Below are 25,040 nucleotides of genomic sequence, written 5' to 3'. Positions count from 1 at the left end.
GTGTGAGCCACCACACCCACCCGAGATGTATTTTATATACCATAATATTCACTCATTATTTAAAATGTACAATTCAACAGTGTTTAGTATATTCAAGAGTTGTACGGCCATTACCACTATCTAATTGTGTCTGTATTCATAAGAGATATTGGTCTGTAGTTTTCCTGTGGTAGCTTTTTCTGGTTTTGGCATTAGTGTAATACTGGCCTTTTAGAACAAGTTTGAAAGTTGTTGTTGTTCACCTTCTTCTTCTTCTTCCTCCTCCTCCTCCTTTCCCTCTTTCTTCTCCTCCTTTCTCCTTCTTCTTCCTCCCGTTCTCCCTCCTCCTCCTCCTCTTTCTGCTTGTTTTCTTGGAAGAGTTTGTGAAAGATTGATGTTAAATCTTCTTTAAATATGTAATATAATTTGTTCTCTTTGTGGAAAGTTCTTCCAATACTAGCTTCATCTTTTTACTTGGTATAAGTCTAATCAGATTTTGTATTACTTCTTGAGTCAGTAGTTTCTATGTTTTAGGAACTTGAACATTTCATCTCAGTTATCTAATCTCTTGGTATATAATATAGTACATAGTTTTCTATTATAACCTTTTTTATTCTTTGAGGTTAGTAATAAAATTCCCTATTTCATTCCAGGTTTTAGTAATTTGTCTTTTCTTTTATTTTTTTAGTCCAGCTAAAGGTTTGTCGATTTTATTGATCGTTTTGAATAACCAACTTTTGATTTTGTGAATTTTTTCTATTATTTTTCTACTCTCTATTTTATTCATTTCTGCCTTAATTTTTGTTTCCTTTTTTTCTGTTTGCTTTGGTTTAGTTTGCTCTTTTTCTAGTTTCATAAGATAGAGGTTAGGTTATTGATTGTGTTCTTTTTTTAAAAAAATAGGTGTTTACACTATACATTTCCTTGTAAGCATCGCTTTAGCTGCATCCCATAAAGTTAGTTGTTGTTGTTCATCTCAAGTATTCTGTCATTTTCCTTCTGATTTTTTTCTATTGATTATTTAGAAGTGTATAAATTTTCACATAATTATGAATTTCCCAAATTTTCTTCTTTTACTGATTTCTAATGTTATTCTACTGTGTTTGGAGAATATACTACATATGACTGTGATCCTTTTAAATTTTTTTTTTTTTTTTTGAGACAGAGTTTCGCTCTGGTTACCCAGTCTGGAGTGCAATGGCACAATCTCGGCTCACTGCAACCTCCGCCTCCTGAGTTCAGGCAATTCTCTTGCCTCAGCCTCCTGAGTAGCTGGGATTACAGGCATGAACCACCATGCCTAGCTAATTTTTTTGTATTTTTAGTAGAGATGGGGTTTCGCCATATTGACTAGGATGGTCTCAATCTCTTGACCTCGTGATCCATCCGCCTCGGCCTCCCAAAGTGCTGGGATTACAGGCGTGAGCCACCGCGCCTGGCCCTTTTAGATTTATTAAGGCTTGTTTTATGACCTAAGTTCTATCCTGGAGAAAGTTTTATGTGCACCTGAGAAGAATGTACTTTCAGCTGTTGTTGGATGGAGTGTTCTGTGCATGTTGTTTAGGTCTAGTTGGTTTAAACTCTTCAGTCTTCTGTTGCCTTGCTGATATTCTGTCTTATGGTTCCATATGTTACTGAAAGTGGGGAATTGAGATCTCAACTCTTATTTTTGAACTATTTCTCCCTTTCATTCTATCAGCTTTTGCTTCACTCTTGTTGTCCAGGCTGGAATGCAGTGGCGCAATCTCGACTCACTGCCACCTCCACCTCCTGGGTTCAAGCGATTCTCCTGCCTCAGCCCCAAGTAGCTGAGATTTACAGGCACCTGTCACCAAGCCTGGCTAATTTTTGTATTTTTAGTAGAGATGTGGTTTCATCATGTCAGCCAGGCTGAGGTACACCTTTATATACATGGACATAACTGAAGCATGGGCCAGCCCTTTTTAAAACTGTTACCAAATTGCTGAGTTGTTAGTAGAGCCTAAGAGGATGTGAAACATGACGATGGTTAGCTTCAGGGAGGCTCTCAGGAAGAGTACCACCCCACCTTGAGACGGCAAGTCTCAGGGTGACGTGAGGTAGGTAGGATGGTTGAAAAGTCTAAAACACCAGGTCACCTCTGATGGTGGAAGGTGATCACACACAAGTTTTACCTCCTCTCTCTCTGCCATGGTTTTGGGTATTCATGATACACATGAAAAATCATCCTGAGACAGCCCAATTCCAGGCCTTTCTTGCCCATCTTGGATTCTGTGGTGTGGGACATGGTGATTCTGTTCTTGTCCCCCTTGGCTAGCTCAGCCTCCATTCATCCTTTCTCCTTTCCATCTCTGGTATGGTTTCCAGATTTGGCAAATAAGAATACAGGACACCCAGTTAAACTACACGAGTGATCTTGTAATATACCTATACTGAAAAGTTACTTGTTTTTTTGAAATTCAAGTTTAACTAGGTGTTGTATATATTATCTTGCAGTCCTACTGAGGTTAGTCAGCACAAGCTCTAAAAGTTGTCTTTTATATTCTGTCATTAACAGTGTATTCCCATTCTTTGAAGGGACCAAGTATGGCTCTGTAACATTATAATTTTAAACTCTGACTCGGGACCAGATGAATGTTTTGGATGAGATCCAGATCCATGCACTAGCAGGACACACCCTCTCACTTCCTTTGGTCCTGATCTTCGCTCTTTTCTTCACCCATTTTTGGGCCACACACTCCATTTCTATTTTTAGCTCCCCCACGTACTTCTTGCCACTTACTCTGTCTTTTCCCTGAGGACACACTGAAAAGCACTGTTATAGAAACTCTGTTTTCCTCTCGGAATGTGCTCTCAGCGAGCGTCCCTGTGCCTGGAAATGCTCCCCACATGACTCTGGAAGTGGGAGGAGAGCCAAAGATTTCCTCCACCTTCGCTTTGGTGGTTGGTCACCAGGAAGTAGGTTGCACACTCTAAAGTGAAAAAACAGAAAGTGATGTCTGCCAGCAGCCATCACCAAGACAAGCGTCCAGCTTCTCATTTCTTCTCTAGTGGCTCCTCAGGCCAAATGGTACCCTCTTGTCACCCACAGGGTCTGAGTCAGAGGTGAAACTCAGCCCCCACACCATACTCATGATATCCTCCAGGGGATTTGGAATTCCAGAATGTTTATTTCTGGTTCATTGACCTAAGATTCAAACACACATAACCTGAAATTACAGTACTGTATACCCACAGCCCAGAATTGCAAGCCCATTATTAACAGCAAAACATTTGTGCCCTGAGGATTTTTCCCAAATTGCTCTCAGTTGTTTGTTTTACCCAATATCATTTTGTCTGTTCTGATTTTATAAGTGCCATATATTAGAGAAAATTTGAAAAAGCGTGTAATAGAAAGCAAAATCTATACTCTCCCTTATCCCCATACTCAGACAGAAGGTGTGCAAGGAAAGAGATGGAAGTTTCGCCCAGGACTAGATTTGTGCTGGGAATTGCCCTCTCTTGCCTATACATACAGAGATTCGGAGGGGGATGTGGAGAGACTGGTGGAATTCCAGAGGGAAAGATGAGGCAATAGGTTTAAAGGAGATTTGGAGCAAAGTTTGCTGGATGAGGGGCACATGACCCTTTCCTATATCTCCCCATAAAAAAAAAAAAAAAAAGCCAAGAATCTACATTTCCTGCGTGTCCTTCTGGAAGTAAATTTCTGTTTGGGTTAAGGGATTAAGAATAAAAGACACACTTAAATTAGCCTCAGGACAGGTGCACTGGCTCACATCTGTAATCCCAGCACTTTGGGAGGCCAAGGCAGGCAGATCACTTAAGGTCAGGTGTTCAAGACCAGCCTGGCCAACATAGTGAAACCCCGTCTCTATGGAAAAAAAAAAAAATTAGCCAGGCATGGTGGCAGGCACCTGTTATCCCAGCTACTTGGCAGGCTGAGGAGGGAGAATCACTTGAACTTGGGAAACGGAGGTTGCAGTGAGCCAAGATTGTGCCATTGCACTCCAGCCTGGGCAGCAGAGCCATACTCTGTCTCAATAATAATAATAATAAAATAAAAGCCTCAAGGCAAAAGCAGTGTTCTTCAGGTTACATAATAAAAAGAAAGATTAAGAAATGCTGGGCATGGTGGCTCACTCCTATAATCCCAGCACTTTGGGAGGCCAAGGTGGGCAGATCACCTGAGGTCTGGCTTTTGAGACCAGCCTGGACAACATGGTAAAACCCTATCTCTACTAAGAATACAAAATTAGCCAGGCATGGTGGTGGGAACCTATAATCCCACCTACTCAGGAGGCTGAGGCAGAAGAATTACTTGAACCCAGGAGGTGGAGGTTGCAGTGAGCCAAGATCATGCCACTGCACTGCAGCCTGGGTAACAAAAGCAAAACTCTGTCAGAAAGAGAGAGAGAAGGAAAGAAAGAAAGAAAGAAGCAAAGAAAGAAACAAGGAGAAAGAGAGAAAGAAAGAGAGAGAAAGAGAGAAGGAAAGAAAGAGAAGAACGAAACAAAGAAAGGAAAGAAAGAAAAAGAAAGAAGGGAGGGAGAGAGGGAAGGAAGGAAGGAAAGAGAGAGAGAAAGAAAGAGAGAGAGAGAAAGGAAGGAGCCCATCCTCTAAAAGCAGGATTTGGGAAATACTTCCTTTAAAAGACAAAATAATAAATATTTCAGGATTGGCCAGCACATATGATATCTGTTATCTCTGTTGTATATTCTGTGAAGCAGCCAGAAGAAGTCAAGAATCGAAGAGGTTCTAAGAGAGGAGGAGCTTTATTTTATAGTATAATATGAATCGTAATTATTATAATTATTTGCTCCGTTACCTGCCACAGTGAGAATTGTTATTTTAGGCATTTTCCTCAGGTGTTCAGTTGTCTGAGTGCCATGAGTAACACGCAATGATGCTGGCGGGAAAATGTGTGTGTGCCCAGAAAGGAAGGAGGTCCTTCCCCTCAGTGTAGAGGAAGGGCCACGTGCACCGAATGCACGCATGCCCCGCGCCTGACATTCCCACCACCTTACTAATGCCCGGTCCTCATGTTTACTCTTCGTTTAGGTCAAGGAAGTTGATCCGCTGAGTAATGGCTCAGTCATGATTTTTAACACCTCTGCCTCACCACATCTCTATCAAATCAAGCAGCTGCAAGCCCTGGCTAATTACAGCATTGGTGTTTCCTGCATGAATGAAATAGGCTGGTCTGCAGTGAGCCCTTGGATTCTAGCCAGCACGACTGAAGGAGGTAATTCCTGAGGTTCAGAATGAATATTGACCCTGATGGCGTGTGATTCAACAAACCCTTCCCAGTGGCCTGACTGAGAGTTGAAACTTTGCTTTGTTTGGACTTTGTCTCTGGAGGAGAAAATCATTGAGGTGACTGATGAAAATGGGAATGATATTTCCTCCATACTTTAAAAGGATTTAGTGATAAAACTTAGCCTTGTTATGTATAGGTAATCTTTTCTTTTACATAGGAAGACAATACCAGCACACTTTAAAACATGCTGTCTCACAACACAACAATCAATACATGTTACCAATACAACAAGCAACACAGAAGCCTTTGGTGACCCCAACATATGTGGGGAATTCTCTCCACCAACAAGCAATCAGCTCTGCAGCGGAGACCAGCTGTATGTCCTCTAATTCAAGTCTGACACTACATGGAGATAGCTTCAGACCCCACAGGTTGAGGGCTCAATCCCCAGGCCTCTCCTCCCTGCTGTCCCCAACCCCAGCCTCTAGATGCCAATCACAAATCTGGGCCTCTGGAACTTCTGACTGACCGACTTCAAGAAGTGTTTCCTATGACCTCAGTTTTGTGTCCAATTAATTTGCTGGAACTGTTCACAGACCTTAAGGAAACCCTTTTGTTTACCAGTTTATCATAAAGGATATTACAAAAGATTTTTAAAAAAAGAGAGAGATCCAGAGGGCACGGTATAGAGGGAAAGGGCATGGAGCTTCCATACTTTCCCTGGGCACACCACCTCCAGGAACCTCCACATGTTCAGCTATCTGGAAGATCTCTGAACCTGTCCTCTTGGTTTTTTTGTCGAAGCTTCATGACGTCAGCATTCCTTCCTCCAAGTTATGGTCAGGACCCCCTTTGTAATAAGGGTCTTATGACCCACAGTCAGAAAGATAGGGAAGATTAAGACCAGGTGCAGTGATTCACGCCTGTAATCCCAACACTTTGGGAGGCCAAGGTGGGCAGATCACAAGGTCAGGAGTTCGAGACCAGCCTGACCAACATGGTAAAACCCCGTCTCTAGTAAAAATACAAAAATTAGCCAGGTGTGGTGATGCATGCCTGTAATCCCAGCTACTCAGAAGGCTGAGGCAAGAGAATTGCTTAAACTCGGGAGGCAGAGGTTGCAGTGAGCTGAATTGGGAAGATTAGAGTCCTGCACTGAGGCACGTGAAAGGAGGGCAGGAAGAGGTCAGAGAGGTTGTTTCCTGAGGCCTGCCCCTGAGGCGTAAAGCACATCATCATAGCAAAAGATTCTAACCACAGCTATGGGAGTTGTAAGCCAGAAACCATGACAAAAACCTGTGTGTGTGTGTGTGTGTGTGTGTGTGTGTGTGTGTAGGTTATTATATGTATGTACACATGCACATACAAACATGTATATACACACATAAAATAACCCCACAAGTCCATTAAAATGTAATGGACTCATTCAAATGAATAGGTTTAAATGCATCATATTTTCTATTTGTTCTATCTGTAATTTGTTCTCCTTTTCTTCTTCTTTATTTAAAAATATTTTATTTCTATATTTTTAATATTTTTATGATTCTATGCTTAATTTTTTATGATTCAATTTTTAATTTTTTGTTGAGCTTATTAGCCATAGCTGTTTTTCTGTTCTTTTTTTTTTTTTTTTTTTGAGACGGAATTTCGCTCTTGTTACCCAGGCTGGAGTGCAATGGCGCGATCTCGGCTCACCGCAACCTCCGCTTCCTGGGTTCAGGCAATTCTCCTGCCTCAGCCTCCCGAGTAGCTGGGACTACAGGCACGCGCCACCATGCCCAGCTAATTTTTTGTATTTTTTTTTTTTTTTTAGTAGAGACGGAGTTTCACCATGTTGACCAGGATGGTCTCGATCTCTTGACCTCGTGATCCACCCGCCTCGGCCTCCCAAAGTGCTGGGATTACAGGCGTGAGCCACCGCGCCCGGCTTCTTTTTCTGTTCTTTTAGTGGTTGCTGTAGGATTCACAGTAAACATATTTAACTTATCACAGTTTACCTTCAAGTGGTTTATACCACTTCATATATATTCCATTTTCCCCTTCAGATATTTTGGCTCTTGTTGTCAAACATTTTACTTTAATGTATCTTAAAAACCCATGCTACATTGTTGTTATTTTTGTTCAGTCATTAATCTTTTATAGAGAGATTTATATAATCAGGAAAAACATGTTTATGCGTATAGTTACCATTTCTAGTAGTCTTCATTTTTTGGTCTTTATATTTTATCTGGTATCATTCTCCTTCCTGAAGAACTTTTTAAAAAATGATTTCTTATAGTGTGGATCTGCTGGTATGGTATTCAGCTCCTATAGTGTAGGGGAAAATATTTATTTTACATTTGAAGTCTTATTTTTATTTTTAGCCTTCATTTTTGAAAGGTATTTTCACGAAGTGTAGAACTGTATTCACAGTTTTAGTTTAGTTTTTTTTTCCTTTCAGTACATTCATAGAAGTTGCTCCACTATCTTCTTGGCTTGCATTGTTTCCCACATGAAATCTGTGGTCATCCTGACTTTGTCCTTCTGTATGTAATGTGTCTTTTGTCCTTATTTTTCCCCCATCACTGATTTTGAGCAATTTACTTGTGACATGCTTTGGTGTAATTTTATTTATATTCCTTGTATTTGGAGTTCATTGGAATTTTGGGGTCTCTGTGTTTGTTGTTTACATCAAATTTGGGGAAAAAAAATTGGCCATTATTTCTTCACTTTCTTTTTTTTTTTCCACCTATCCTCTCTTTTAAGGACTCTGGTTACATATATATTAGGCCATTTGAAGTGTCCCATAACTCACTGATGATCTGTTATTATTTTCCCCTTCTTTTCTCTATGCATTTTATTTTGGATAGTTTCACTCATCTTTTTTGGTGCAGTATCTAATCTGACATTAGTCCTACCCAGTTTACATTTCATCTCATACACTAATTTTTAATCTCTTTTTGATATTTTTATGTCTCTAACTTTTGGTCATCCAGAATGTAGTTATAATTACTTTTCTTTTCCTTTCTTTTTTATTTTCCTTTTTTGAGACGGAGTCTCATTCTGTTTCATAAGCTTGAGTGCAGTGCCAATCATAGCTCACTGCAGTCTTGAACTCCTGGGCTTAAGCAATTCTCCTGCCTTCACCTTCTGAGTAGCTGGTACTACAGGTGTATGCCACCACACCCAACTAATTTTTGTACTTCTTTTGATTGTTTTTGGTGGTTTGTTTGTTTGTTTGTTTATTTGTTTGGTAGAGAAAGGGTCTCACTATTTTGCCCAGGCTGGTCTCCACCTTCTGACCTCAAATGATCTTCCCACCTCAGCCTCCCAAAATGTGGGGATTACAGGCATGAGCTACCACATCCAGCCTTTTCATGACTATTTCAATGTCTTTGGTTGCTCTCCTAGCATCTATGTTATTTGTGGGTGGTTTCAACTGGTTCATTTATGGTCCACTCTAGATAGTATTTTTCAGGTTCTTTGCATGCCTGATAATATTTGATTTGATTACAGACATTGAGAATTTTACAATGTTGGATATTAGATATTCTTGTATTTCCATAAGTAGTGAGCTTTGTTTTGAGACACAGTTAAGCTAGTGGGAAACAGTTTAATCCTGTAGGGTCTTGCTTTTAAGATTTATTAAGCAGAACCCCAGCAGAGCTCAGTTTAAGGTAAATTGTTACCCACTGCTGAGACAAGACCATTCTGTGTACCCTACGCAGTGCTTCTTGAATCATTATATTTTCCAGTCTGATTGATGGGAACAGGCACTATTCTTTTTTTTTTTTAATTGCATTTTAGGTTTTGGGGTACATGTGAAGAACATGCAAGATTGTTGCATAGGTACACACATGGCAGCGTGATTTGCTGCCTTCCTCCCCTTCACCTGTATCTGGCATTTCTCCCCATGCTATCTCTCCCCAACTCCCCACCCCCCGCTGTCCCTCCCCTATTTCTCCCCGACAGACCCCGGTGTGTGATGCTCCCCTCCCTGTGTCCATGTGTTCTCATTGTTCAAAACCCGCCTATGAGTGAGAACATGCAGTGTTTGATTTTCGGGAACAGGCACTATTCTTGCCCTGTGTGAGGCCTGGGTACAGTGAAATTGTTTCATGTTTTGTTTTCCTATTTTCCTTTAGAGTTATCCTAAACATTCTGGTGCCTTCTCCTGGGTATTTGCCCTTCTTAGTTTATGCCCTTATTTTCATGGAGCCTATTCTCAGTTAGCTTACACAGAACCTATACATAAAAAGTAAAGATTGTGGAAACTTGCATGTCTTTATGTAATACTGGCTTAGTCATTTTTCCAAATGTATAATTTTAGGTTGAAAATTATTTTCCCGGCCGGGTGCAGTGGCTCACGCCTGTAATCCCAGCATTTTGGGAGGCCGAGGCAGGCGGATCATGAGGTCAGGAGATCGAGACCATCCTGGCCAACATGGTGAAACCCCGTCTCTACTAAAAATACAAAAATTAGCTGAGCGTGGTGGCGTGCGCCTGTAGTCCCAGCTACTCGGGAGGCTGAGGCAGGAGAATTGCTTGAACCCGGGAGGCAGAGGTTGCAGTGAGCCGAGATTGTGCCACTGCACTCCAGCTTGGCACCTGGCGACAGAGTAAGACTCTGTCTCAAAAAAAAAAAAAAAAGAAAAGAAAATTATTTTCCCTCAGATGTTTAAAGATATTTTTGTATCATTTTTTTAGCTTCATGGGTTGCAGTGAAAAATTCTGCTAAGTTTTCTATATGAACTGCTTTTTAGTTTTAGTTTTTAGAATATCTTTTCTCTTTAATACTGGTTCTGTGATAAGCTGTGATGTGCAATTTGTTTTGGTCATTATCATGGGTATTCAGTGGCCCCTTTGACCTGGAAATGCAAGTCCTTTTGTCCTTGTACTTTTTTCCCCCCTTTGGAAATGTTCCACTCTGTTTTTTCCAGAAATTGTGTTAGACAATTGTTAATTAGACTTCTTTGATTGCTTCCTCAATTTTCTTTTTTCAAATTGGCCTATTTTCTTTCCCTTTTTATTCTACCTTCTTGGAGATGTACTTGATTTATCTTCCAGTTCTTCTATCAAATATTTTATTTTACTTACTGTGTTGCTAATTTCAAGTTTTTTTCACTGACAATTTTTTCTGGTTCAATCATGAGAGCCTTTGCTGGATATCTCATTTTTTAAATTTGTTTTGTCTTTAGTTTTCTCTAGTTTCCTACAGTGGCTTAGTCTCCTCTAAGCACTCTGTTCTGTGTGGTTTTTCAGTCCCTGACATTCAGGAGGGACGCTTCCCCAGAACTCTGCCAATTTCTGCTGTCTGCTCCAATGGAAGAGTGAAGAATCATTGATTTGATTGGAACTCTGTGAGTGTGGGCAGAGTTTGTAGGTTTCACTATCAGGTGAATGGGCAGTGATGTGTTTTGATCCAGATACCCCAAGTGTCAAAATTGGTTCCTTTCTCTGTAGCCACTCACATAGTACAATGGTGCAATCTCAGCTCACTGCAGCCTCTGTCTCCTGGGTTCAAGCGATTATCCTGCCTCAGTCTCCTGAGTAGCTGGGATTACAGGTGCCCACCACTATGCCCAGCTAATTTTTGTATTTTTAGTAGAGACAGGGTTTCACCATGTAAGTCAGGCTGGTCTCAGACTCCTGACCTCAACACATGCACTTTTTAAATGTGTTAACAGATTAGCTCTGTTCAGACCATCAGTAACTTGCCTCTAGACTTTAATATGGTGGCTGCATTCTGAGCTCAGCAGTGTTTCCTACCTTGTGTATCTCAAATGACACCAAGCTGATCTCTGGCCTGCTGTTGACTTTCTGCCCCACAGGTTTGTGCTGGAGAATATTGTTCAAGTTGTATCTGCTATGCTTCCCCAGAGTCCAGAGCACCATCCACCCTACCTACTTCCCTGCCTTCCTCTTCTTTGCTATTTTACTTTAGGTGCTCATGAAATTTCCTTTTTTTTTTCTTTTTTCGGTTTTTTTTTTTTTTTTTTGAGATGGGGTCTTGCCCTGTGGCCCAGGCTAGAGTGCAGTGGTGCAATCACAGCTCACTGCAGCCTTGACTTCCCAGGCTCAGGTGATCTTGCCTCAGCTTCCCAAGTAGCTGGCACTACAGACCAGTGCCATCACACTCAGCTAATTTTTTATTTTTGGTGGAGATGGAGGTCTCACTGTATTGCCCAGGCTGATCTCAATCTCCTGGCCTCAAGTGATTCTCTCCCTCTGGCCTCCCAAAGTGTTGGGATTATAGGCATGAGCCACCATACCTGGCTAACAGTTTATGTCTCCTTCCTTCCCTTCCCTTCCCTCCCTTCCTTCCTTCCTTCCTTCTTTTTATCATTCCTTCTTTCCTTGCTTGCTTGCTTGCTTGCTTTTTCTGCCCAGGCTGAGGTGTGGTGACATGATCATGTCTCACTGTAGCTTCAATCTCCTGGGGTCAAGGAATCCTCCTGCCTCTGTCTCCTGAGGGACTGGGACTACAGATGTGCACCTTTTGTTTTTTGTTTGTTTTGTAGAGAGGGTCTCACTATGTTCTAGCTGACATTTTCAACTTAAGAAGTGAATTTCTAGGCTTCAGTAACGTAAAAGGGCTTACTTGTTAAAACTCATGTGATATCTCAGTGAAAACCTTAGTTTAAAAGGTGAAAATCTGCTATAAGTCTTGGTCTCATTTGAGTGCTTTTCAGAGAGCATTTGGAAACGAAACACTTGAAAACCAAGATGAGAATGCTTTTCTTTGTGCTTTTCTTCATTCTTCTCTCCTTTTTCTTTTGTAGCCCCATCAGTAGCACCTTTAAACGTCACTGTGTTTCTGAATGTATCTAGTGATAATGTGGACATCAGATGGATGAAGCCTCCAACTAAGCGGCAGGATGGGGAACTGGTGGGCTACCGGATATCCCACGTGTGGCAGAGTAGAGGGACTTCCGTAAGTCTAAACCCTAAAAGAGCACGATTAATCATCTCCTTTCGACTTGCCAGTTTACTTCAGTTTTAGAAGCTTTCATTTGGTTGTGAAAAGACCTGGTGTGAATGAGTCAGGCAAGGCAGGCAACTTTCAGGGGAACATAAAGAATATAGTACACATTAGAGGTGACTGAATAGTTACAAAATTCTAAGGAGTCTTTTGGGACTTTCCTCACTCACTCATTCATTTATTCATTCATTTACTTATTCAGGAGATAGATATAGAACTCACCTCTGTCATCACCTGACTTTTGCCTTCAGGGAATTTAGGTTCTTATAGGAAAACAGTGTGGACTACCCAGATAATTGTAGCATTAGGTCAGGGAGCTACAGGGCTTAGCAGTCCAGCAATTCATGGCCTTTTGGAAATTTCATGGGATTTTGCAGAAGAAGAAGATCAGGGAATAACCTCATCCTCATAGAGAATGGCAAGAGGTAAGTAGACACCAGAGGAAGTGACTAGGCAAGCTCACTGGCCAGCCTGACACAGCTGCAGACAAGCCAAAATTAGACACGAGACTTACTGGATCAGGACATAGAGTCTGTCACTGCATAGCACACAACCAGGTGCATCAGCCAGGTGACAGGTTCCCTGCCCCACCAAGTCCCATTGGGCAATGTGATGTACCCACTTGGTGGATTGTGCAGCTGAAGGTACAAGGGTCAAGGGCTCAGCACCCTGTGTAGTGAGCAGCAAACAAGCTGATCCTCTGTGCAGTTCCACGGTTGTCATGCTGTGGCCACCTTGACCTACTTCATTGTCCATGTGACCAACCCCAGCATGGCTCAGGGTTGCGGACGGTTAGGCCTTGCAGTTTGGCATGCTCAGTAAGGATGTACAAAGATGCTTGGAGCCCATGGCAGACTGCCTCTCCCAGCAAAGGTGGTGCTTGAATTGGGCTTGTGTAATAGTCAAGGTTCTTTAGAGAAACAGCTAATTGAAGACGTATGTATAGAAGGAGATTTATGATGAGGAATTGACTCATGCAATTACAGAGGTAATTGAGAAATCTCACGATCTGCTGTCAGCAAGCTAGAGACCCAGGAGCCAGTGGTGTAATTCATTCCAAGTCTGAAGGCTTGAGAACAGGAGCAGGGGTGTAGATCTCAGTCCAAGGATAGGAGAAGACTGATGTCTCAGCTCAAGCATTTAGGCAGAAGAAAAGGGGAGAATTCCTCTTTTCTTCACCTTTTGTTCTTTTCAGGCCCTCAATGGATTGAATGAGGCCCAGCCACACTGGAGAGGGCAGTCTGCATTAGTGAGTCCCCCGATCAAATAATAATCTCACTGTAAACACCTTCACAGACACACCCTGAAATCATGTTCAGCCACATAGCTGGGCACCCTGTCCCCCAGTCAAGGTGACATATAATATTAACCATCCCAGCTTAGGGTAATTTTGACAGATGAAGTTTGAGGAGTCTCAGATGAGAAAAGATAACATGAGAGAAGGCACAATATGGCAGCTTTAAGTTCTGACTCACTTGAAGGCCTGGAACATGACCCTTTTATGAGAGCGAGGTATGAGATGAAGCTGGATTGAGAGTTCTGACCCTAAAATGCAGGACCCTGAAAGTGAGGCCGAGGCAGGTAGGAATTGTTCGATAGCAAGGGAGCCAACGACAAGGTTGAGCTCAGGAGCACCACTTGAGACTTACAGATTATGAAGACGGCCTAGATGATTCCTTTATGAATAATGACATTGAGTTTGCTGAGTAACCTTCCAACCTGCCTTCTTTCCACCAGAGCATACTTGCTGAGCACATTTCCACTCTGGTCTTCCAAGACTGAGCAGGGAACTCAGCAGCAGGCTCCTGCCAGCTCTAGAGGTTTTCTTGCTCCCTAAAAGTGTGTATCAGAATCGTTGGCAATGTTTATTTGCAATACCAGTGTGTACTCGGAACTGGGTAGGTGTATGGTGGGGGAGCATCAGTATGTCAGGTAATTCCTGCCTTATAATCAATCTAAAGCTGGCAAGATCCTTTAGATCCTTGCTAAAGCTGGCAAGTTCAGTGAGGACTCTTTAGTGTAAGTACTGGTTTCATTTCACAGTGGCAAACAAAAGGCAAAGGGAATCTACGTGTGAAACTAAGGCTCCCTCCCTAACTACCAGCTAGTGCCCTTCCAATGACTTTGTTAGGCATGACTCCAGTCAAACCCAGAGGGACATTTGATTTTGATTTCTCTGAAGTCTAAAGACTACTGCTATGATGGGAACCCTGGACCCAGTACAGCAGCAGGAAAGGCAGCTGGGTAATGATGCCTGGGTGTGGTTAGGTGGGCAGCTTCCAGACAGGTTCCCTTCCCACCTAGGAAAGGAAGAGAGTGGGATAACGCTGCCTCCTTTTGTGACACAGAACATCTATGGAAGGGCAGATGCACTCGTTTCATTATCAAGTCTGTCTCTCCTTTACCGTGATCATGAAAAGCATGCTTCTTCTGTGTTGCCATATTCCTGATCAATCTAACCCTAGTGACAGATTGTATTAGTCTGTTCTCCACTGCTAATAAAGACATACCTGAGACTAGGTAATTATAAAGAAAAAGAGGTTTAATGGACTCACATTTCACATGGCTAGGGAGGCCTCACAATCATGGCAGAAGGCAAAGGAGGAGTAAAGGCACATCTTACATAGTGGCAAGCAAGAGAGAGTGTGCAGGGGAAGTCCCCTTTATAAAACTTAGGATCTCATGAGACTATTCACTATCAAGAGAACGGCACAGGAAAAACCCACCCCCATGACTCAGTTACCTCCCATGACTTGTGGGGATTATGGAGCTACAATTCAACATGAGGTTTGGGTGGGACATAGCCAAACCATATAATAGATCCAAATTTTAGCTTCTTTGTGGCATCCATATGGAGCATCACATGAAAGTAAGCCCCTTGCATGATAGATGAACAGGGTGAATGGGTGAGCAGGTGCACCCATCGAAGATGCCAAAGCTTTGTTTTAATCATTTTTAGCCACATATCCAGCATTTATCAAAACTGCCATTTTCTGAAAGGACACTTGAAATTTATTTATTTTGATTTCCCTGCCTGAGTTTACCTATCAGGAAGCAGACTGTTAGAAGCAGTATGTGATAGAAGTAGAGAAAAAGAAGGCTTAGAAGTCCATATTGTTCTGCCTCATAGTAAATGATCATGGTATTAATTGTAGTAGTAGCAATCCTGCTTAAAAGTCACAGCCACGAGAGAAGCAGCCTTTCCTCTTGTCTTTTGTCCCATGGCATTTGTGCAAGGTGCCTCTGGATTAACTGCTTGTCTCCATTGGCTGAGTCACCGGAATCAAATGCCTCTTTGAGGGAAAGGCTTTTGTTCACAATGCTGAATGCTTGGTATAGCTATACTAAGCATAAAGGTTCAGTAGGAATTTTATCTTACTCCAGTTGGCAGAAAATAGTGATTACCAGCAGATACTTGAGCTGTCTAAAAACAAGCCAGTTTGTTTAAAGAACTGCAGGTCATCCTTTCTCCTTCTACTTCTGACATGGGTGAAAGCTGCTTTTCCGAAGGGGGCCTCTTGAGCTGAGGCATACTAAAGGGCAGAAATGATGAAAACCTTATGAATGACTCTGGCTGGAGAGCCTTGTGCACTAAATGCCATTAGCACTCAGCGAGGCTGTGCATTCTCATTGCCCTTTGTTCAGAACGGTCCCCTCTGTGGAGAGAACAGAACGGCCACAGTTAGGGCTGTGACCTTTCTAGTCAGTTACCTCCTTGGGGATGCCAGATCATCCCAGTGAAGTCATTTATTGTGCTTTATGCTATACTTTATGCATCATGACAGTCTTTTTTTTTTTTTTTTTTTTTTTTTTTGAGACAGAGTTTCACTTCTGTTACCCAAGGCTGGAGTGCAATGGCGTGATCTCGGCTCACCACAACCTCCGCCTCCTGGGTTCAGGCAATTCTCCTGCCTCAGTCTCCTGAGTAGCTGGAATTACAGGCATGCGCCACCATGCCCAACTAATTTTTTGTATTTTTAGTAAAGATGGGGTTTCACCATGTTGACCAGGATGGTCTCGATCTCTTGACCTTGTGATCCACCCGCCTCGGCCTCCCAAAGTGCTGGGATTACAGGCATGAGCCACCGCGCCCGGCCCAATCATGACAGTCTTGTAACACAAAGACACAGTGGCTCACTTTACTCTGGAAAACATTCTCTGTTGCAGCTAAGTTTCAAGCTAATGATCCAAAACTAGGGGCAAATAAGAACACAGAAGAAAGACGGACCCTGGGAGGCCCCTGAAACCCAAACCCAAAAGGAAGTTTGAGATGATCTTGGCATCTGTCACTTCGATTTCCTTGAATTTCCTTCATCTCAGATGGGCAAAGCTTAGACACAACCTCGTCTCTCAAAATTATCCTTTCATTTTCATTTTTTGTTGATACTAAAGCTACTTCCTTATGCAGGACAGAGGAGATGGATATTATTGAAAGATATTTCTCACTTATAACTGTAATTAAGGGTGGGGTTTTTTTGTGTGTATGCAATTTCAGAACTTTCTTTTCAGTCGTTTTTGCTTGGCTTATTGCAGTTACACTGAAGACGGGTTTGTACCTTTGCGTTCCTACAACGGTCATGTCACTTTCAGACTAAGAATCCTTTGGTCTTTACTGTATGACTATTTATTATATTTCAATGATGATATCTATGTTTTTTTGTTCCATTTTTCTTGCTATTCCTTGCCTTCCAAATCAGAGCTTAAAACCCAAAGATAAAGAGCAAATACAATCTGTTCTCTTTGCAGTCGGAAGAAGGTATTGCTCATCTTCATACTGTCTGAACACAGGGCCTTGACCTTGCTTTGTAGGCATTTATGGCACTATAGATTTGACGTGTGGGCCCAGCTACACCATCTAAACCAGCTGGAGAATTTCTCTCTGTGAATGGGACAGTCTTTTGTTAAGTGTGGACTACTATTTCCCACCCCATCCCCATTCCCATAAAGTGTCAGTGAATCTTTCATGAAAAAAGAGTTCAGTGAGTAAATAGAGTTATAAAATATTGCATATTATACCACCTTGAAGGCCTACCATGTATACTGGCAAGTTTCTTTGAAGTTCAACAGAAAATAAATCTGTTTAACTTTGACCCAGAATTGCCTAAACCTTAGACAGAGACACATTTTTTTTTTTTGAGTCGGAGTTTCGCTCTCGTTACCCAGGCTGGAGTGCAATGGCGCGATCTCGGCTCACCGCAACCTCTGTTTCCTGGGTTCAAGCAATTCTCCTGCCTCAGCCTCCCGAGTAGCTGGGACTACAGGTGCACGCCACCATGCCCAGCTAATTTTTTTTGTATTTTTAGTAGAGACAGGGTTTCACCATGTTGACCAAGATGGTCTCAATCTCTTGACCTCATGATCCACCCTCCTCGGCCTCCCAAAATGCTGGGATTATAGACGTGAGCCACTGCGCCCGGCCATGAGACACATTTTTTATGTGTGGTTTTATGGAGCTCATTGCTTTGGGTTTATTGCTCTGATGTTGGTTTGCTCTTTTTGTCCAAAGGGTATAGATCTTAGAAGGAAGTCTCATAGCAGAGATTATTATAGCCTTGAGACAGCATGATACATAGAACAAACTCCTTTTTTTTTTTTTGAGTCAGTGAGCACAATCTCGGCTTACTGCAACATTTGCCTCCCAGAGAACCAACTTCTTTAAAGACTCAGGGAAGCCTCAATGTACTTGGCCTGAGACCTCGGCCTGCTAACAAGCTCCCCTAATGAGGAGAGCTATGTGCCTGGCTGTTGGCATGTGCCCAGCACCTCTTCCTTTTTTCTTTTCTCCTTCCTTCTCACTGTCAAAGAAGAACAGAGCATTTGAACTGATGTTATCTTGAAGTATGAGGAATAGGCAAGGTTCTCATGGCCAGCCAGGGATCTGAACCAGTTCTTAAACCCAGGGATTGATCAAATAGGGTACATTTCACCTGGAGGAGAAACTTACCATGGAGATAAACTCCGTGAATGATCAAATAAGCTTCTTAGTTTGGGGAACTAGACAGCCTTGATGATTTTTTCTAATGCACCAAGACTTGAAAGATACCACAAGGTTAATTCTGTAAGAAGGCTTTTTATTTATTTATAGGGAAAGAAGACCCAACTTTAGCACCACGTTGAATATGATATAAGGATAATCATAGCCACCACTGATTACTTGGAACATGCCAGATCATGTACTGTGTTTTACATAAAAGAACTCATTTAACCCTTATAAAAAACACTGTGAGGCTGGGCGTGGTGGCTCACGCCTATAATCTCAGCACTTTGGAAGGCTGAGATGGGCAGATCACCTGAGGTCAGGAGTTCAAGACCAGCCTGACCAACCAATGGTGAAACCCCATATCTACTAAAAATACAAAAATTAACCAGGTGTGGTGGCAGGTGCCTGTAGTTCCAGCTACTCGAGAGGCAGAGGTGGAAGAATTGCTTGAGTATGGGAGGCAGAGGTTGCAGTGAGCTGAGATGGCGCCACTGCACTCCAGCCTGGGGAATAGAGTGAGACTCTGTCTCAAAAAACACTGTGAGAAAGACAACATGCTCAATTTTCAGCTGAGGAAACTAAAGCTCAGAGATACTGGGTAACTGGCACAGAGTCACAAAGCTTGAACTAAAAACTGGAGTCTGACTGACTCCAAAACCAGTGCTTTTTAGAACCCTCCTATACTTTCCCAGGTGCCCTTGGCTTTCTTCATAATATAGTCTCTCATCCAGATTCCACAATGTGGCCTCTCCACAGAAAGAAGGAAGAACAGGACATGTTTTGAAGAGTTAGATGTGAGAGTTTTGCGTTGGTACCTGTGAATTTGAAATCCCTTTGAATAAGTCACCTTTGTTGTTATGAGACAGAAACTTTTATCCCATTGAGGTTATAAAATAGGCCATAGTCTTAAATACAGTTAGGAGTTATAGGGTTGTGAATTCTTATAGAGTAGTTGGGGATGTTTAGGTCTTTTGAGCATTGTAAACAAGTACCACTGCAGTTGTCCTGCCTGACTCTAAGGCCACACATAGGATAAAAAACAAATTGACTTTCCAGAGATGTGTTATTACTTTCCTGACTGTCAAGATTCACTGTCTTATGTTATATGTAAGTGGAGTTGCAATCAAGTGCCATATTATAAATCTGATTTTATTACCAGGAAATGCTTTCAGATGTTTAAGTCCCTGAGGCTATGAACCTGGTGTTGGTGAAAAATGAAAAGCTCACTCAATGAGAAATATGCAGTTGGCACATGGCATGCATCCCATGACCAGACCACCTCATGCCAGGGAAATGGCCCCACCTTCTGTGATCTGTACCCTGACAGCACCAGATATAATACACATGGGGTAGCTCCTGCATGCATCTGATTTTAATGGATTTCTCTGACAACTTTAAAAATCAGACTTAAATATTTGGGGATATGAATTGGGGCACCCCGTTCTTTACATACTTGGCACCAAAACAGTATGGATAAATTACATCTATTTTCTGGCCGGTCGTGGTGGCTCACGCATGTAATCCCAGCACTTTGGGAGGCTGAGGTGGGTGGATCACCTGAGGGCAGGAGTTCGAGACCAACCTGGCCAACATGGTGAAACTCCTTCTCTACTAAAAATACAAAAAATTAGCCAGGTGTGGTAGTGCATGCCTGTAGTCCTAGCTACTTGAGAGGCTGAAGCAGGAGAATTGCTTGAACCCGGGAGGTGGAAGTTGCAGTGAGCCAAGATCGCACCATTGCACTCCAGCCCAGGCAACAAGAGTGAAACTCCATCTCAAAATTGAAAAAAAAAAAAATTACATCTATTCTTTTTTAAACTATATTTAAGGTTACCATTTAAGGATATTCTTAGAGAAAACTGTTAAACTTCTGTTAAAATATATGTCCTATATCTTTCTAATCACTATGTTAACATTTATTATAATTCTACCCTTAAACTGTGATAACCCTTGACCATCTCCAAAATATGTGATTGATAAACATTGGCCGGTATCTTTGTCATACTTCAATATTCAGAATGATGGCAACGGCTATGATACTGGCCATCATCGAATGGTGGGAGCATTTGCTCTGAGCCAGGCACTGTTCTAAACACGTTACACATTTGTTAACTCACAAGAATAAGAGATGGAAATTTAAAAAGTAACCTTTCTGGAGTTTCCTAGTGAGTCATAGGCCCTAAGTGAGTAGACACAGGGTAAGTATCCCTTATCCAAAGTGCCTGGGACCAGAAGTGTTTCAGATTGTGGATTTTTTCTGATTTTGGAATATTTGCATTATATTTACTGGTTGAGCATCCCAAATCTGAACTGCTTTAACTAGCATTTCCTTTGTGTCATGTCAGTGCTCAAAAAGTTTTGGATTTTGGAACATTTCAGATTTTGGGATATGAGATGCTCAATTATGTTATAGCCTACTTGAGTGTTTATTTCCAAAAGAATAATTTTGTTTTTGTTAGGGTTCCTTTTCTTCTATTCATTTAATTCTTTCCCAATCGTGTAATTCCTCTTATTTTGAGATAATTCTCTCATAAAGTGAGGTATCATATTTGAGTCATTATAAGAAAGAAAGCACTCAGCCGAAACAGGCCAGTGTTCTGCATTGGGCGTGAGGCTTGTCCTTTGGAGGAGCTGTCTACTGTGAAGCCGATGTGTTAGTTATGTTTCAGCGATAACCAGAGTCAACAAAGGGCTCCATGACTGTGGGGGTTTGGTCCATGGAGTTACTCTACCTGATGACTTTCTGCCCTGCTCCCAAATTAAATACAGAATGACCAACTAACCCATAATCAAAAACAGTTTGCAGTAAATACAGTGTTTTATTTCTTTCTTTTCTTTCTTTTTTTTTTTTTTTTTAGATGGAGTCTCTGTTGCCCAGGCTGGAGTACAGTGGTGTGATCTCGGCCCACTGCATCCTCCACCTCCTGGGTTCAAGCAATTCTCCTGCCTCAGCCTCCTGAGTAGCTGGGATTATAGATGTATGCCATCATGCCTGGCTAATTTTTGTATTTTTAGTAGAGGCGGAATTTCACCATGTTGGCCTGGCTGGTCTCAAACTCTTGACCTCAGGTTATCCGCCCACCTCAGCCTCCCAAAGTGCTGGGATTACAGGCGTGAGTCACCTTGCCCAGCCCAATGCACTATTTCTAAAAAAGATATCACCGGAATCTACAAAAAAAATTAATTATTAAGTTGTTCACTTAATTAAGAAAGAAGTCTATGGCAAATGTCATATACTCAGAGTCCAGTGGGGTAGAAAAATTTTAAGGTTATATTTTCCCTTTCATCCCTTGTTTGGGGGGGGTGTGATATTATGACATACTGTGTTTCTGGAGGTGTGTGTACACACATAATATATATATAATGTGTGTGGAAGGGAGGTTTCCATCCAGGGGTCCTGGCTCATTACTCCCGTAGCCCTTGTTGTTTCCTAAGGGACTAAAACAACAAGCATATTTTTTGTTGAAGTATTTGGTCTTTTGTCCTTGGTTTCTGAAGCAGCTTCAGAGCTTTAAAGGAGAAAGACAGTCTTTTGTTATAATGCTGGGGCACTTTAAGCCTCAGAAAACAGAAAACAGAATCTCTCTCGCTGATCTTCTCCTGCCCTTTTTCACGTACTCCTTTCTCCTTTTCCTCCCCAAGGCAGGGCTCTAATTTTCCCCTGCTTTTCTGACTTAAGAGTCAGCCATAAAGAAATTCTTTGACCCACCTGATCTGATTAGAAGTCATAAGACTCACATTTTGGAAGGAGTCCTACTTCCATTCCCTGGAGGAAGGAGCCATGCACAGAGAGGCCAAGAAGAATCTGAACAGATAGGTCTTGGGTTTCCTCACTCAGTCTATTAGTATTAGACCATGCCCTTTTTGTTCAACCACAATCCTACATGGTTGTGAATCATGCCTATCCAATGGAGCCTCCATAAAAGGCCCATGAGGATGGGGTTCAGAGCACTTCTGGGTAGTGGAACACATGGAGGTTTCCAGGGGATGGTGCACCCAGGGAGGGCATGGAAGCTCCGCTCCACTTCCCATGTGCCTTGCCCTGAACAGCTCTTCATCCGTATCTTCTGCAATATCCTTAATAATAAACCAGTAAATGTCTTTTCCTAAGTTCTGTGAGCTACTCTAGCAAATTAAACAAACTCAAGGAGTGGGTGATGGGGCCCTGATTTATAGCCAGTCAGAAGTATAGCCAGTCAGACTACCTGGGGCTTGTGATTTGCATCTGAAATTGGGGGCACTTTTGGGGACTGAGCACTCACCCTATGGGATCTGACACTATTTCCAGGTGATAACATTGGAATTGAATTGGGTTGGAGGATGCCTAGCTGGTGTCTGCTGTGGAACTGACTGACTGGTTGTTGGTAGGGAAAAATTCCCATATAATTCTTGGTGACCAGAGGTCACAAAAATCTTCTGGGTTGACTATTGTCATGTGAGAGGAGAGAAAACAGCTTGTTTTTTTTCTGCAGAGGACATGGGGGCATTTCTGGGCCCTGATGGTCACTGTCTGTTTAGATTTATAAACAGTCTCTGGATGGCCAACCCAGGTGCCCCCTTGCTCCTGAATGATGGACTGCTTTCTCCTTAAGGATTGAGATTGTTTTATTCTTCATTATTACTAGGAAAGTGACTGGCTTGAAAGCAAGTGACCAGGGAATAAAGTTACCAACAGACTGCCTTTGCTCTTCATTGATGATCTGTGACATCTGTGACCTACATGACCTGATACTTCTTTCTTTCTCGAAATAAAATTTCCAAAATTCAGATATAAAGACATGTTCCTAGAACTTCATTTTAGCTTTCACAGCCCCTACAATTTTCATTTGAAAAGCCAGCCCAAACACAAGATTAGTTTCCTACACCAGAGAGCATAATGATTATAGAGGTTTGGAAAAAGGGAGGAAGGTGTCATATAAACACTTCGTTCTGGTTATTCTTTTTCCTTTGTTTGCATGACAGTGACTATAAAATAACATATATATATAAATAAAACCGGAGTTTTAAAAATTGAGCAAGTTGTACATATGTCACACTGAAAGAAAAAAAAAAAGCGTCAGTGCCCTCTTCCAGGTAGATTTTAGTAGAAATTCTTATAATTTCAAGGAACAGGAACCCACTCATGCTGGTTCAAGGGCAGGCGGCAGGTGGACAACGTCAAGGGAAAGTGTGACTGGCGTATTGTGCTATGGGTGGTTCTGAGGATCGGGTGCTCAAGGAGTCGGTCTTGCTCTGCCATCTGGGTACATCTGCATGCTCCCTCTCTTCCAGAAGCTTCTTTAGGACAACTCTAAATGCCAAGCCCTCATGGCCCTAGCTTGCCAATGCCCCAAAACTTGAGGTTGCATCCTGTCCCTACCCACTTTTTGGTTCCATTGGCTGTGGCCTGAGTGAGGAAGAAACTCTGTGGAAGTGTAGCTACTGCCCCCAGACATGGGTGGGATGGCTTCCCTCAGAAGGAACTGTAGACATGCCTGCAGTGTGCCCAGCCCTGTGTTTCATTTCTTCTTTTCCTCTGTCTCCAGAAAGAGCTCTTGGAGGAAGTCGGCCAGAATGACAGCCAAGCTCAGATCTCTGTTCAAGTCTACAATGCTACGTGCACAGTGAGGATTGCAGCCGTCACAAAAGGGGGAGTCGGACCCTTCAGTGACCCAGTGAAAATATTTGTCCCTGCGCACGGTGAGAGCTATACCCAGTAGGGGCTGATAGGATGTGGTGGTCCAAGCAGTGCACAGATTGCCAGAAAGTAACCTGAGGGATGGATGGCTGATTAAATAATGAAAAATAAGACTGGGCTCATCTCAACACTTTGGGAAGCAAAAGCAAGAGGAATTTGAGACTAGCCTGGGCAACATAGTGGGACCTTGTCTCTACAAAAAAGATTTTTTTTTTTTAAATTAGCTGGGCATGATGGATCATGCCTGTCGTCCCAGCTACTGGGAGGCTGAGGTGGGAGAATTGCTTGAACCCAGGAGGCAGAGGTTGCAGTGAGCTATGATCATACCACTGTACTCCAGCTAGGTGACAGAGTGAGACCTTGTCTCAAAAAAAAAAAAAAAAAGAAGAAGGAAGGAAAAATAAGAATCAAAAAGAATTTTTCCAATGATAAAGATATGATAACATGCTTTACAGAACTACCAATACCCATGGGTCCCTGCTATAGTTACTGTTAAGGATAATAACTTACTTGGAAGATCAGTCTTTTCAGATGCCAACTCTGACTTTACTTATTGAACTTAGTTGCAATGATGTGTACTGTACATGACTGAATTTTGGGCAGGCAATATAGCTAATCCTTAGCTGTTTATAACTGGGACTGTTTGTTTGCTGGTGCTTGTTTTGCTGTGTTTCAAACAGTACTGCTTTGCCATGTTTTTACCCATTCAATCCTTGGGCAGCATGCTTTGTGCTTTGGTCTGCATAGAACATGAAATATTTCCTATGGAAGCCATCCTCAGACTGCCCTGGGCCCACTGAGCTAAATGCCCAGCCATGTGTGTTGGCTTTTGCATGCTGCTGAAATGTCCTTTGGCACGGTGCCACTGTGGTTACCCCAAGTGACTCAAGTGCTGTGCTCACTCCATAACCCAATGGAGCCACCTTTGTTCTGATTCTAACCTGCCCTAGGTTGTTTAATGTTAAACTGTTGTCATAAAGTCCATCCATAGGCACCTAGATCAGTTTATACATTAAGTTCTTGCCAAACATGACCTTTGTACTAGATAGCAGACAGAACTCGTGAGCAGACGTTTGAGTTCCCACGTGTCTGTTCCCAGTGACCCTCAAACTTGGTCTCCTTTTTGGTGCTGAAATGGAACCATATTAGGTTCCTGTAGCCCATAGGCACAGTTTCTGGGGAACATTAGTAACTGGTGATAGGGAGG

At 42.3% G+C, this 25,040-nt stretch overlaps 1 protein-coding gene across 1 annotated transcript in view; it reads left to right on the top strand.

Moving 5' to 3' along the window:
- Positions 1-25,040, top strand: part of MERTK (MER proto-oncogene, tyrosine kinase) — a 133,270-nt gene that overhangs the window by 70,965 nt on the left and 37,265 nt on the right. Inside the window, exons 7-9 of the mRNA XM_064371695.1 lie at positions 5,017-5,200; positions 11,977-12,128; positions 23,682-23,835. Of these exons, the coding sequence (XP_064227765.1) occupies positions 5,017-5,200; positions 11,977-12,128; positions 23,682-23,835 (490 nt within the window). The remainder of the gene's footprint in view (positions 1-5,016; positions 5,201-11,976; positions 12,129-23,681; positions 23,836-25,040) is intronic.

This window comes from Aotus nancymaae, unplaced genomic scaffold (assembly GCF_030222135.1).
Source record: "Aotus nancymaae isolate 86718 unplaced genomic scaffold, 86718_ANA_hifiasm-v0.15.2.pri h1tg000155l, whole genome shotgun sequence".
Taxonomy (NCBI): domain Eukaryota; kingdom Metazoa; phylum Chordata; class Mammalia; order Primates; family Aotidae; genus Aotus; species Aotus nancymaae.
This window is presented reverse-complemented; position numbering and strand designations above follow the sequence as displayed.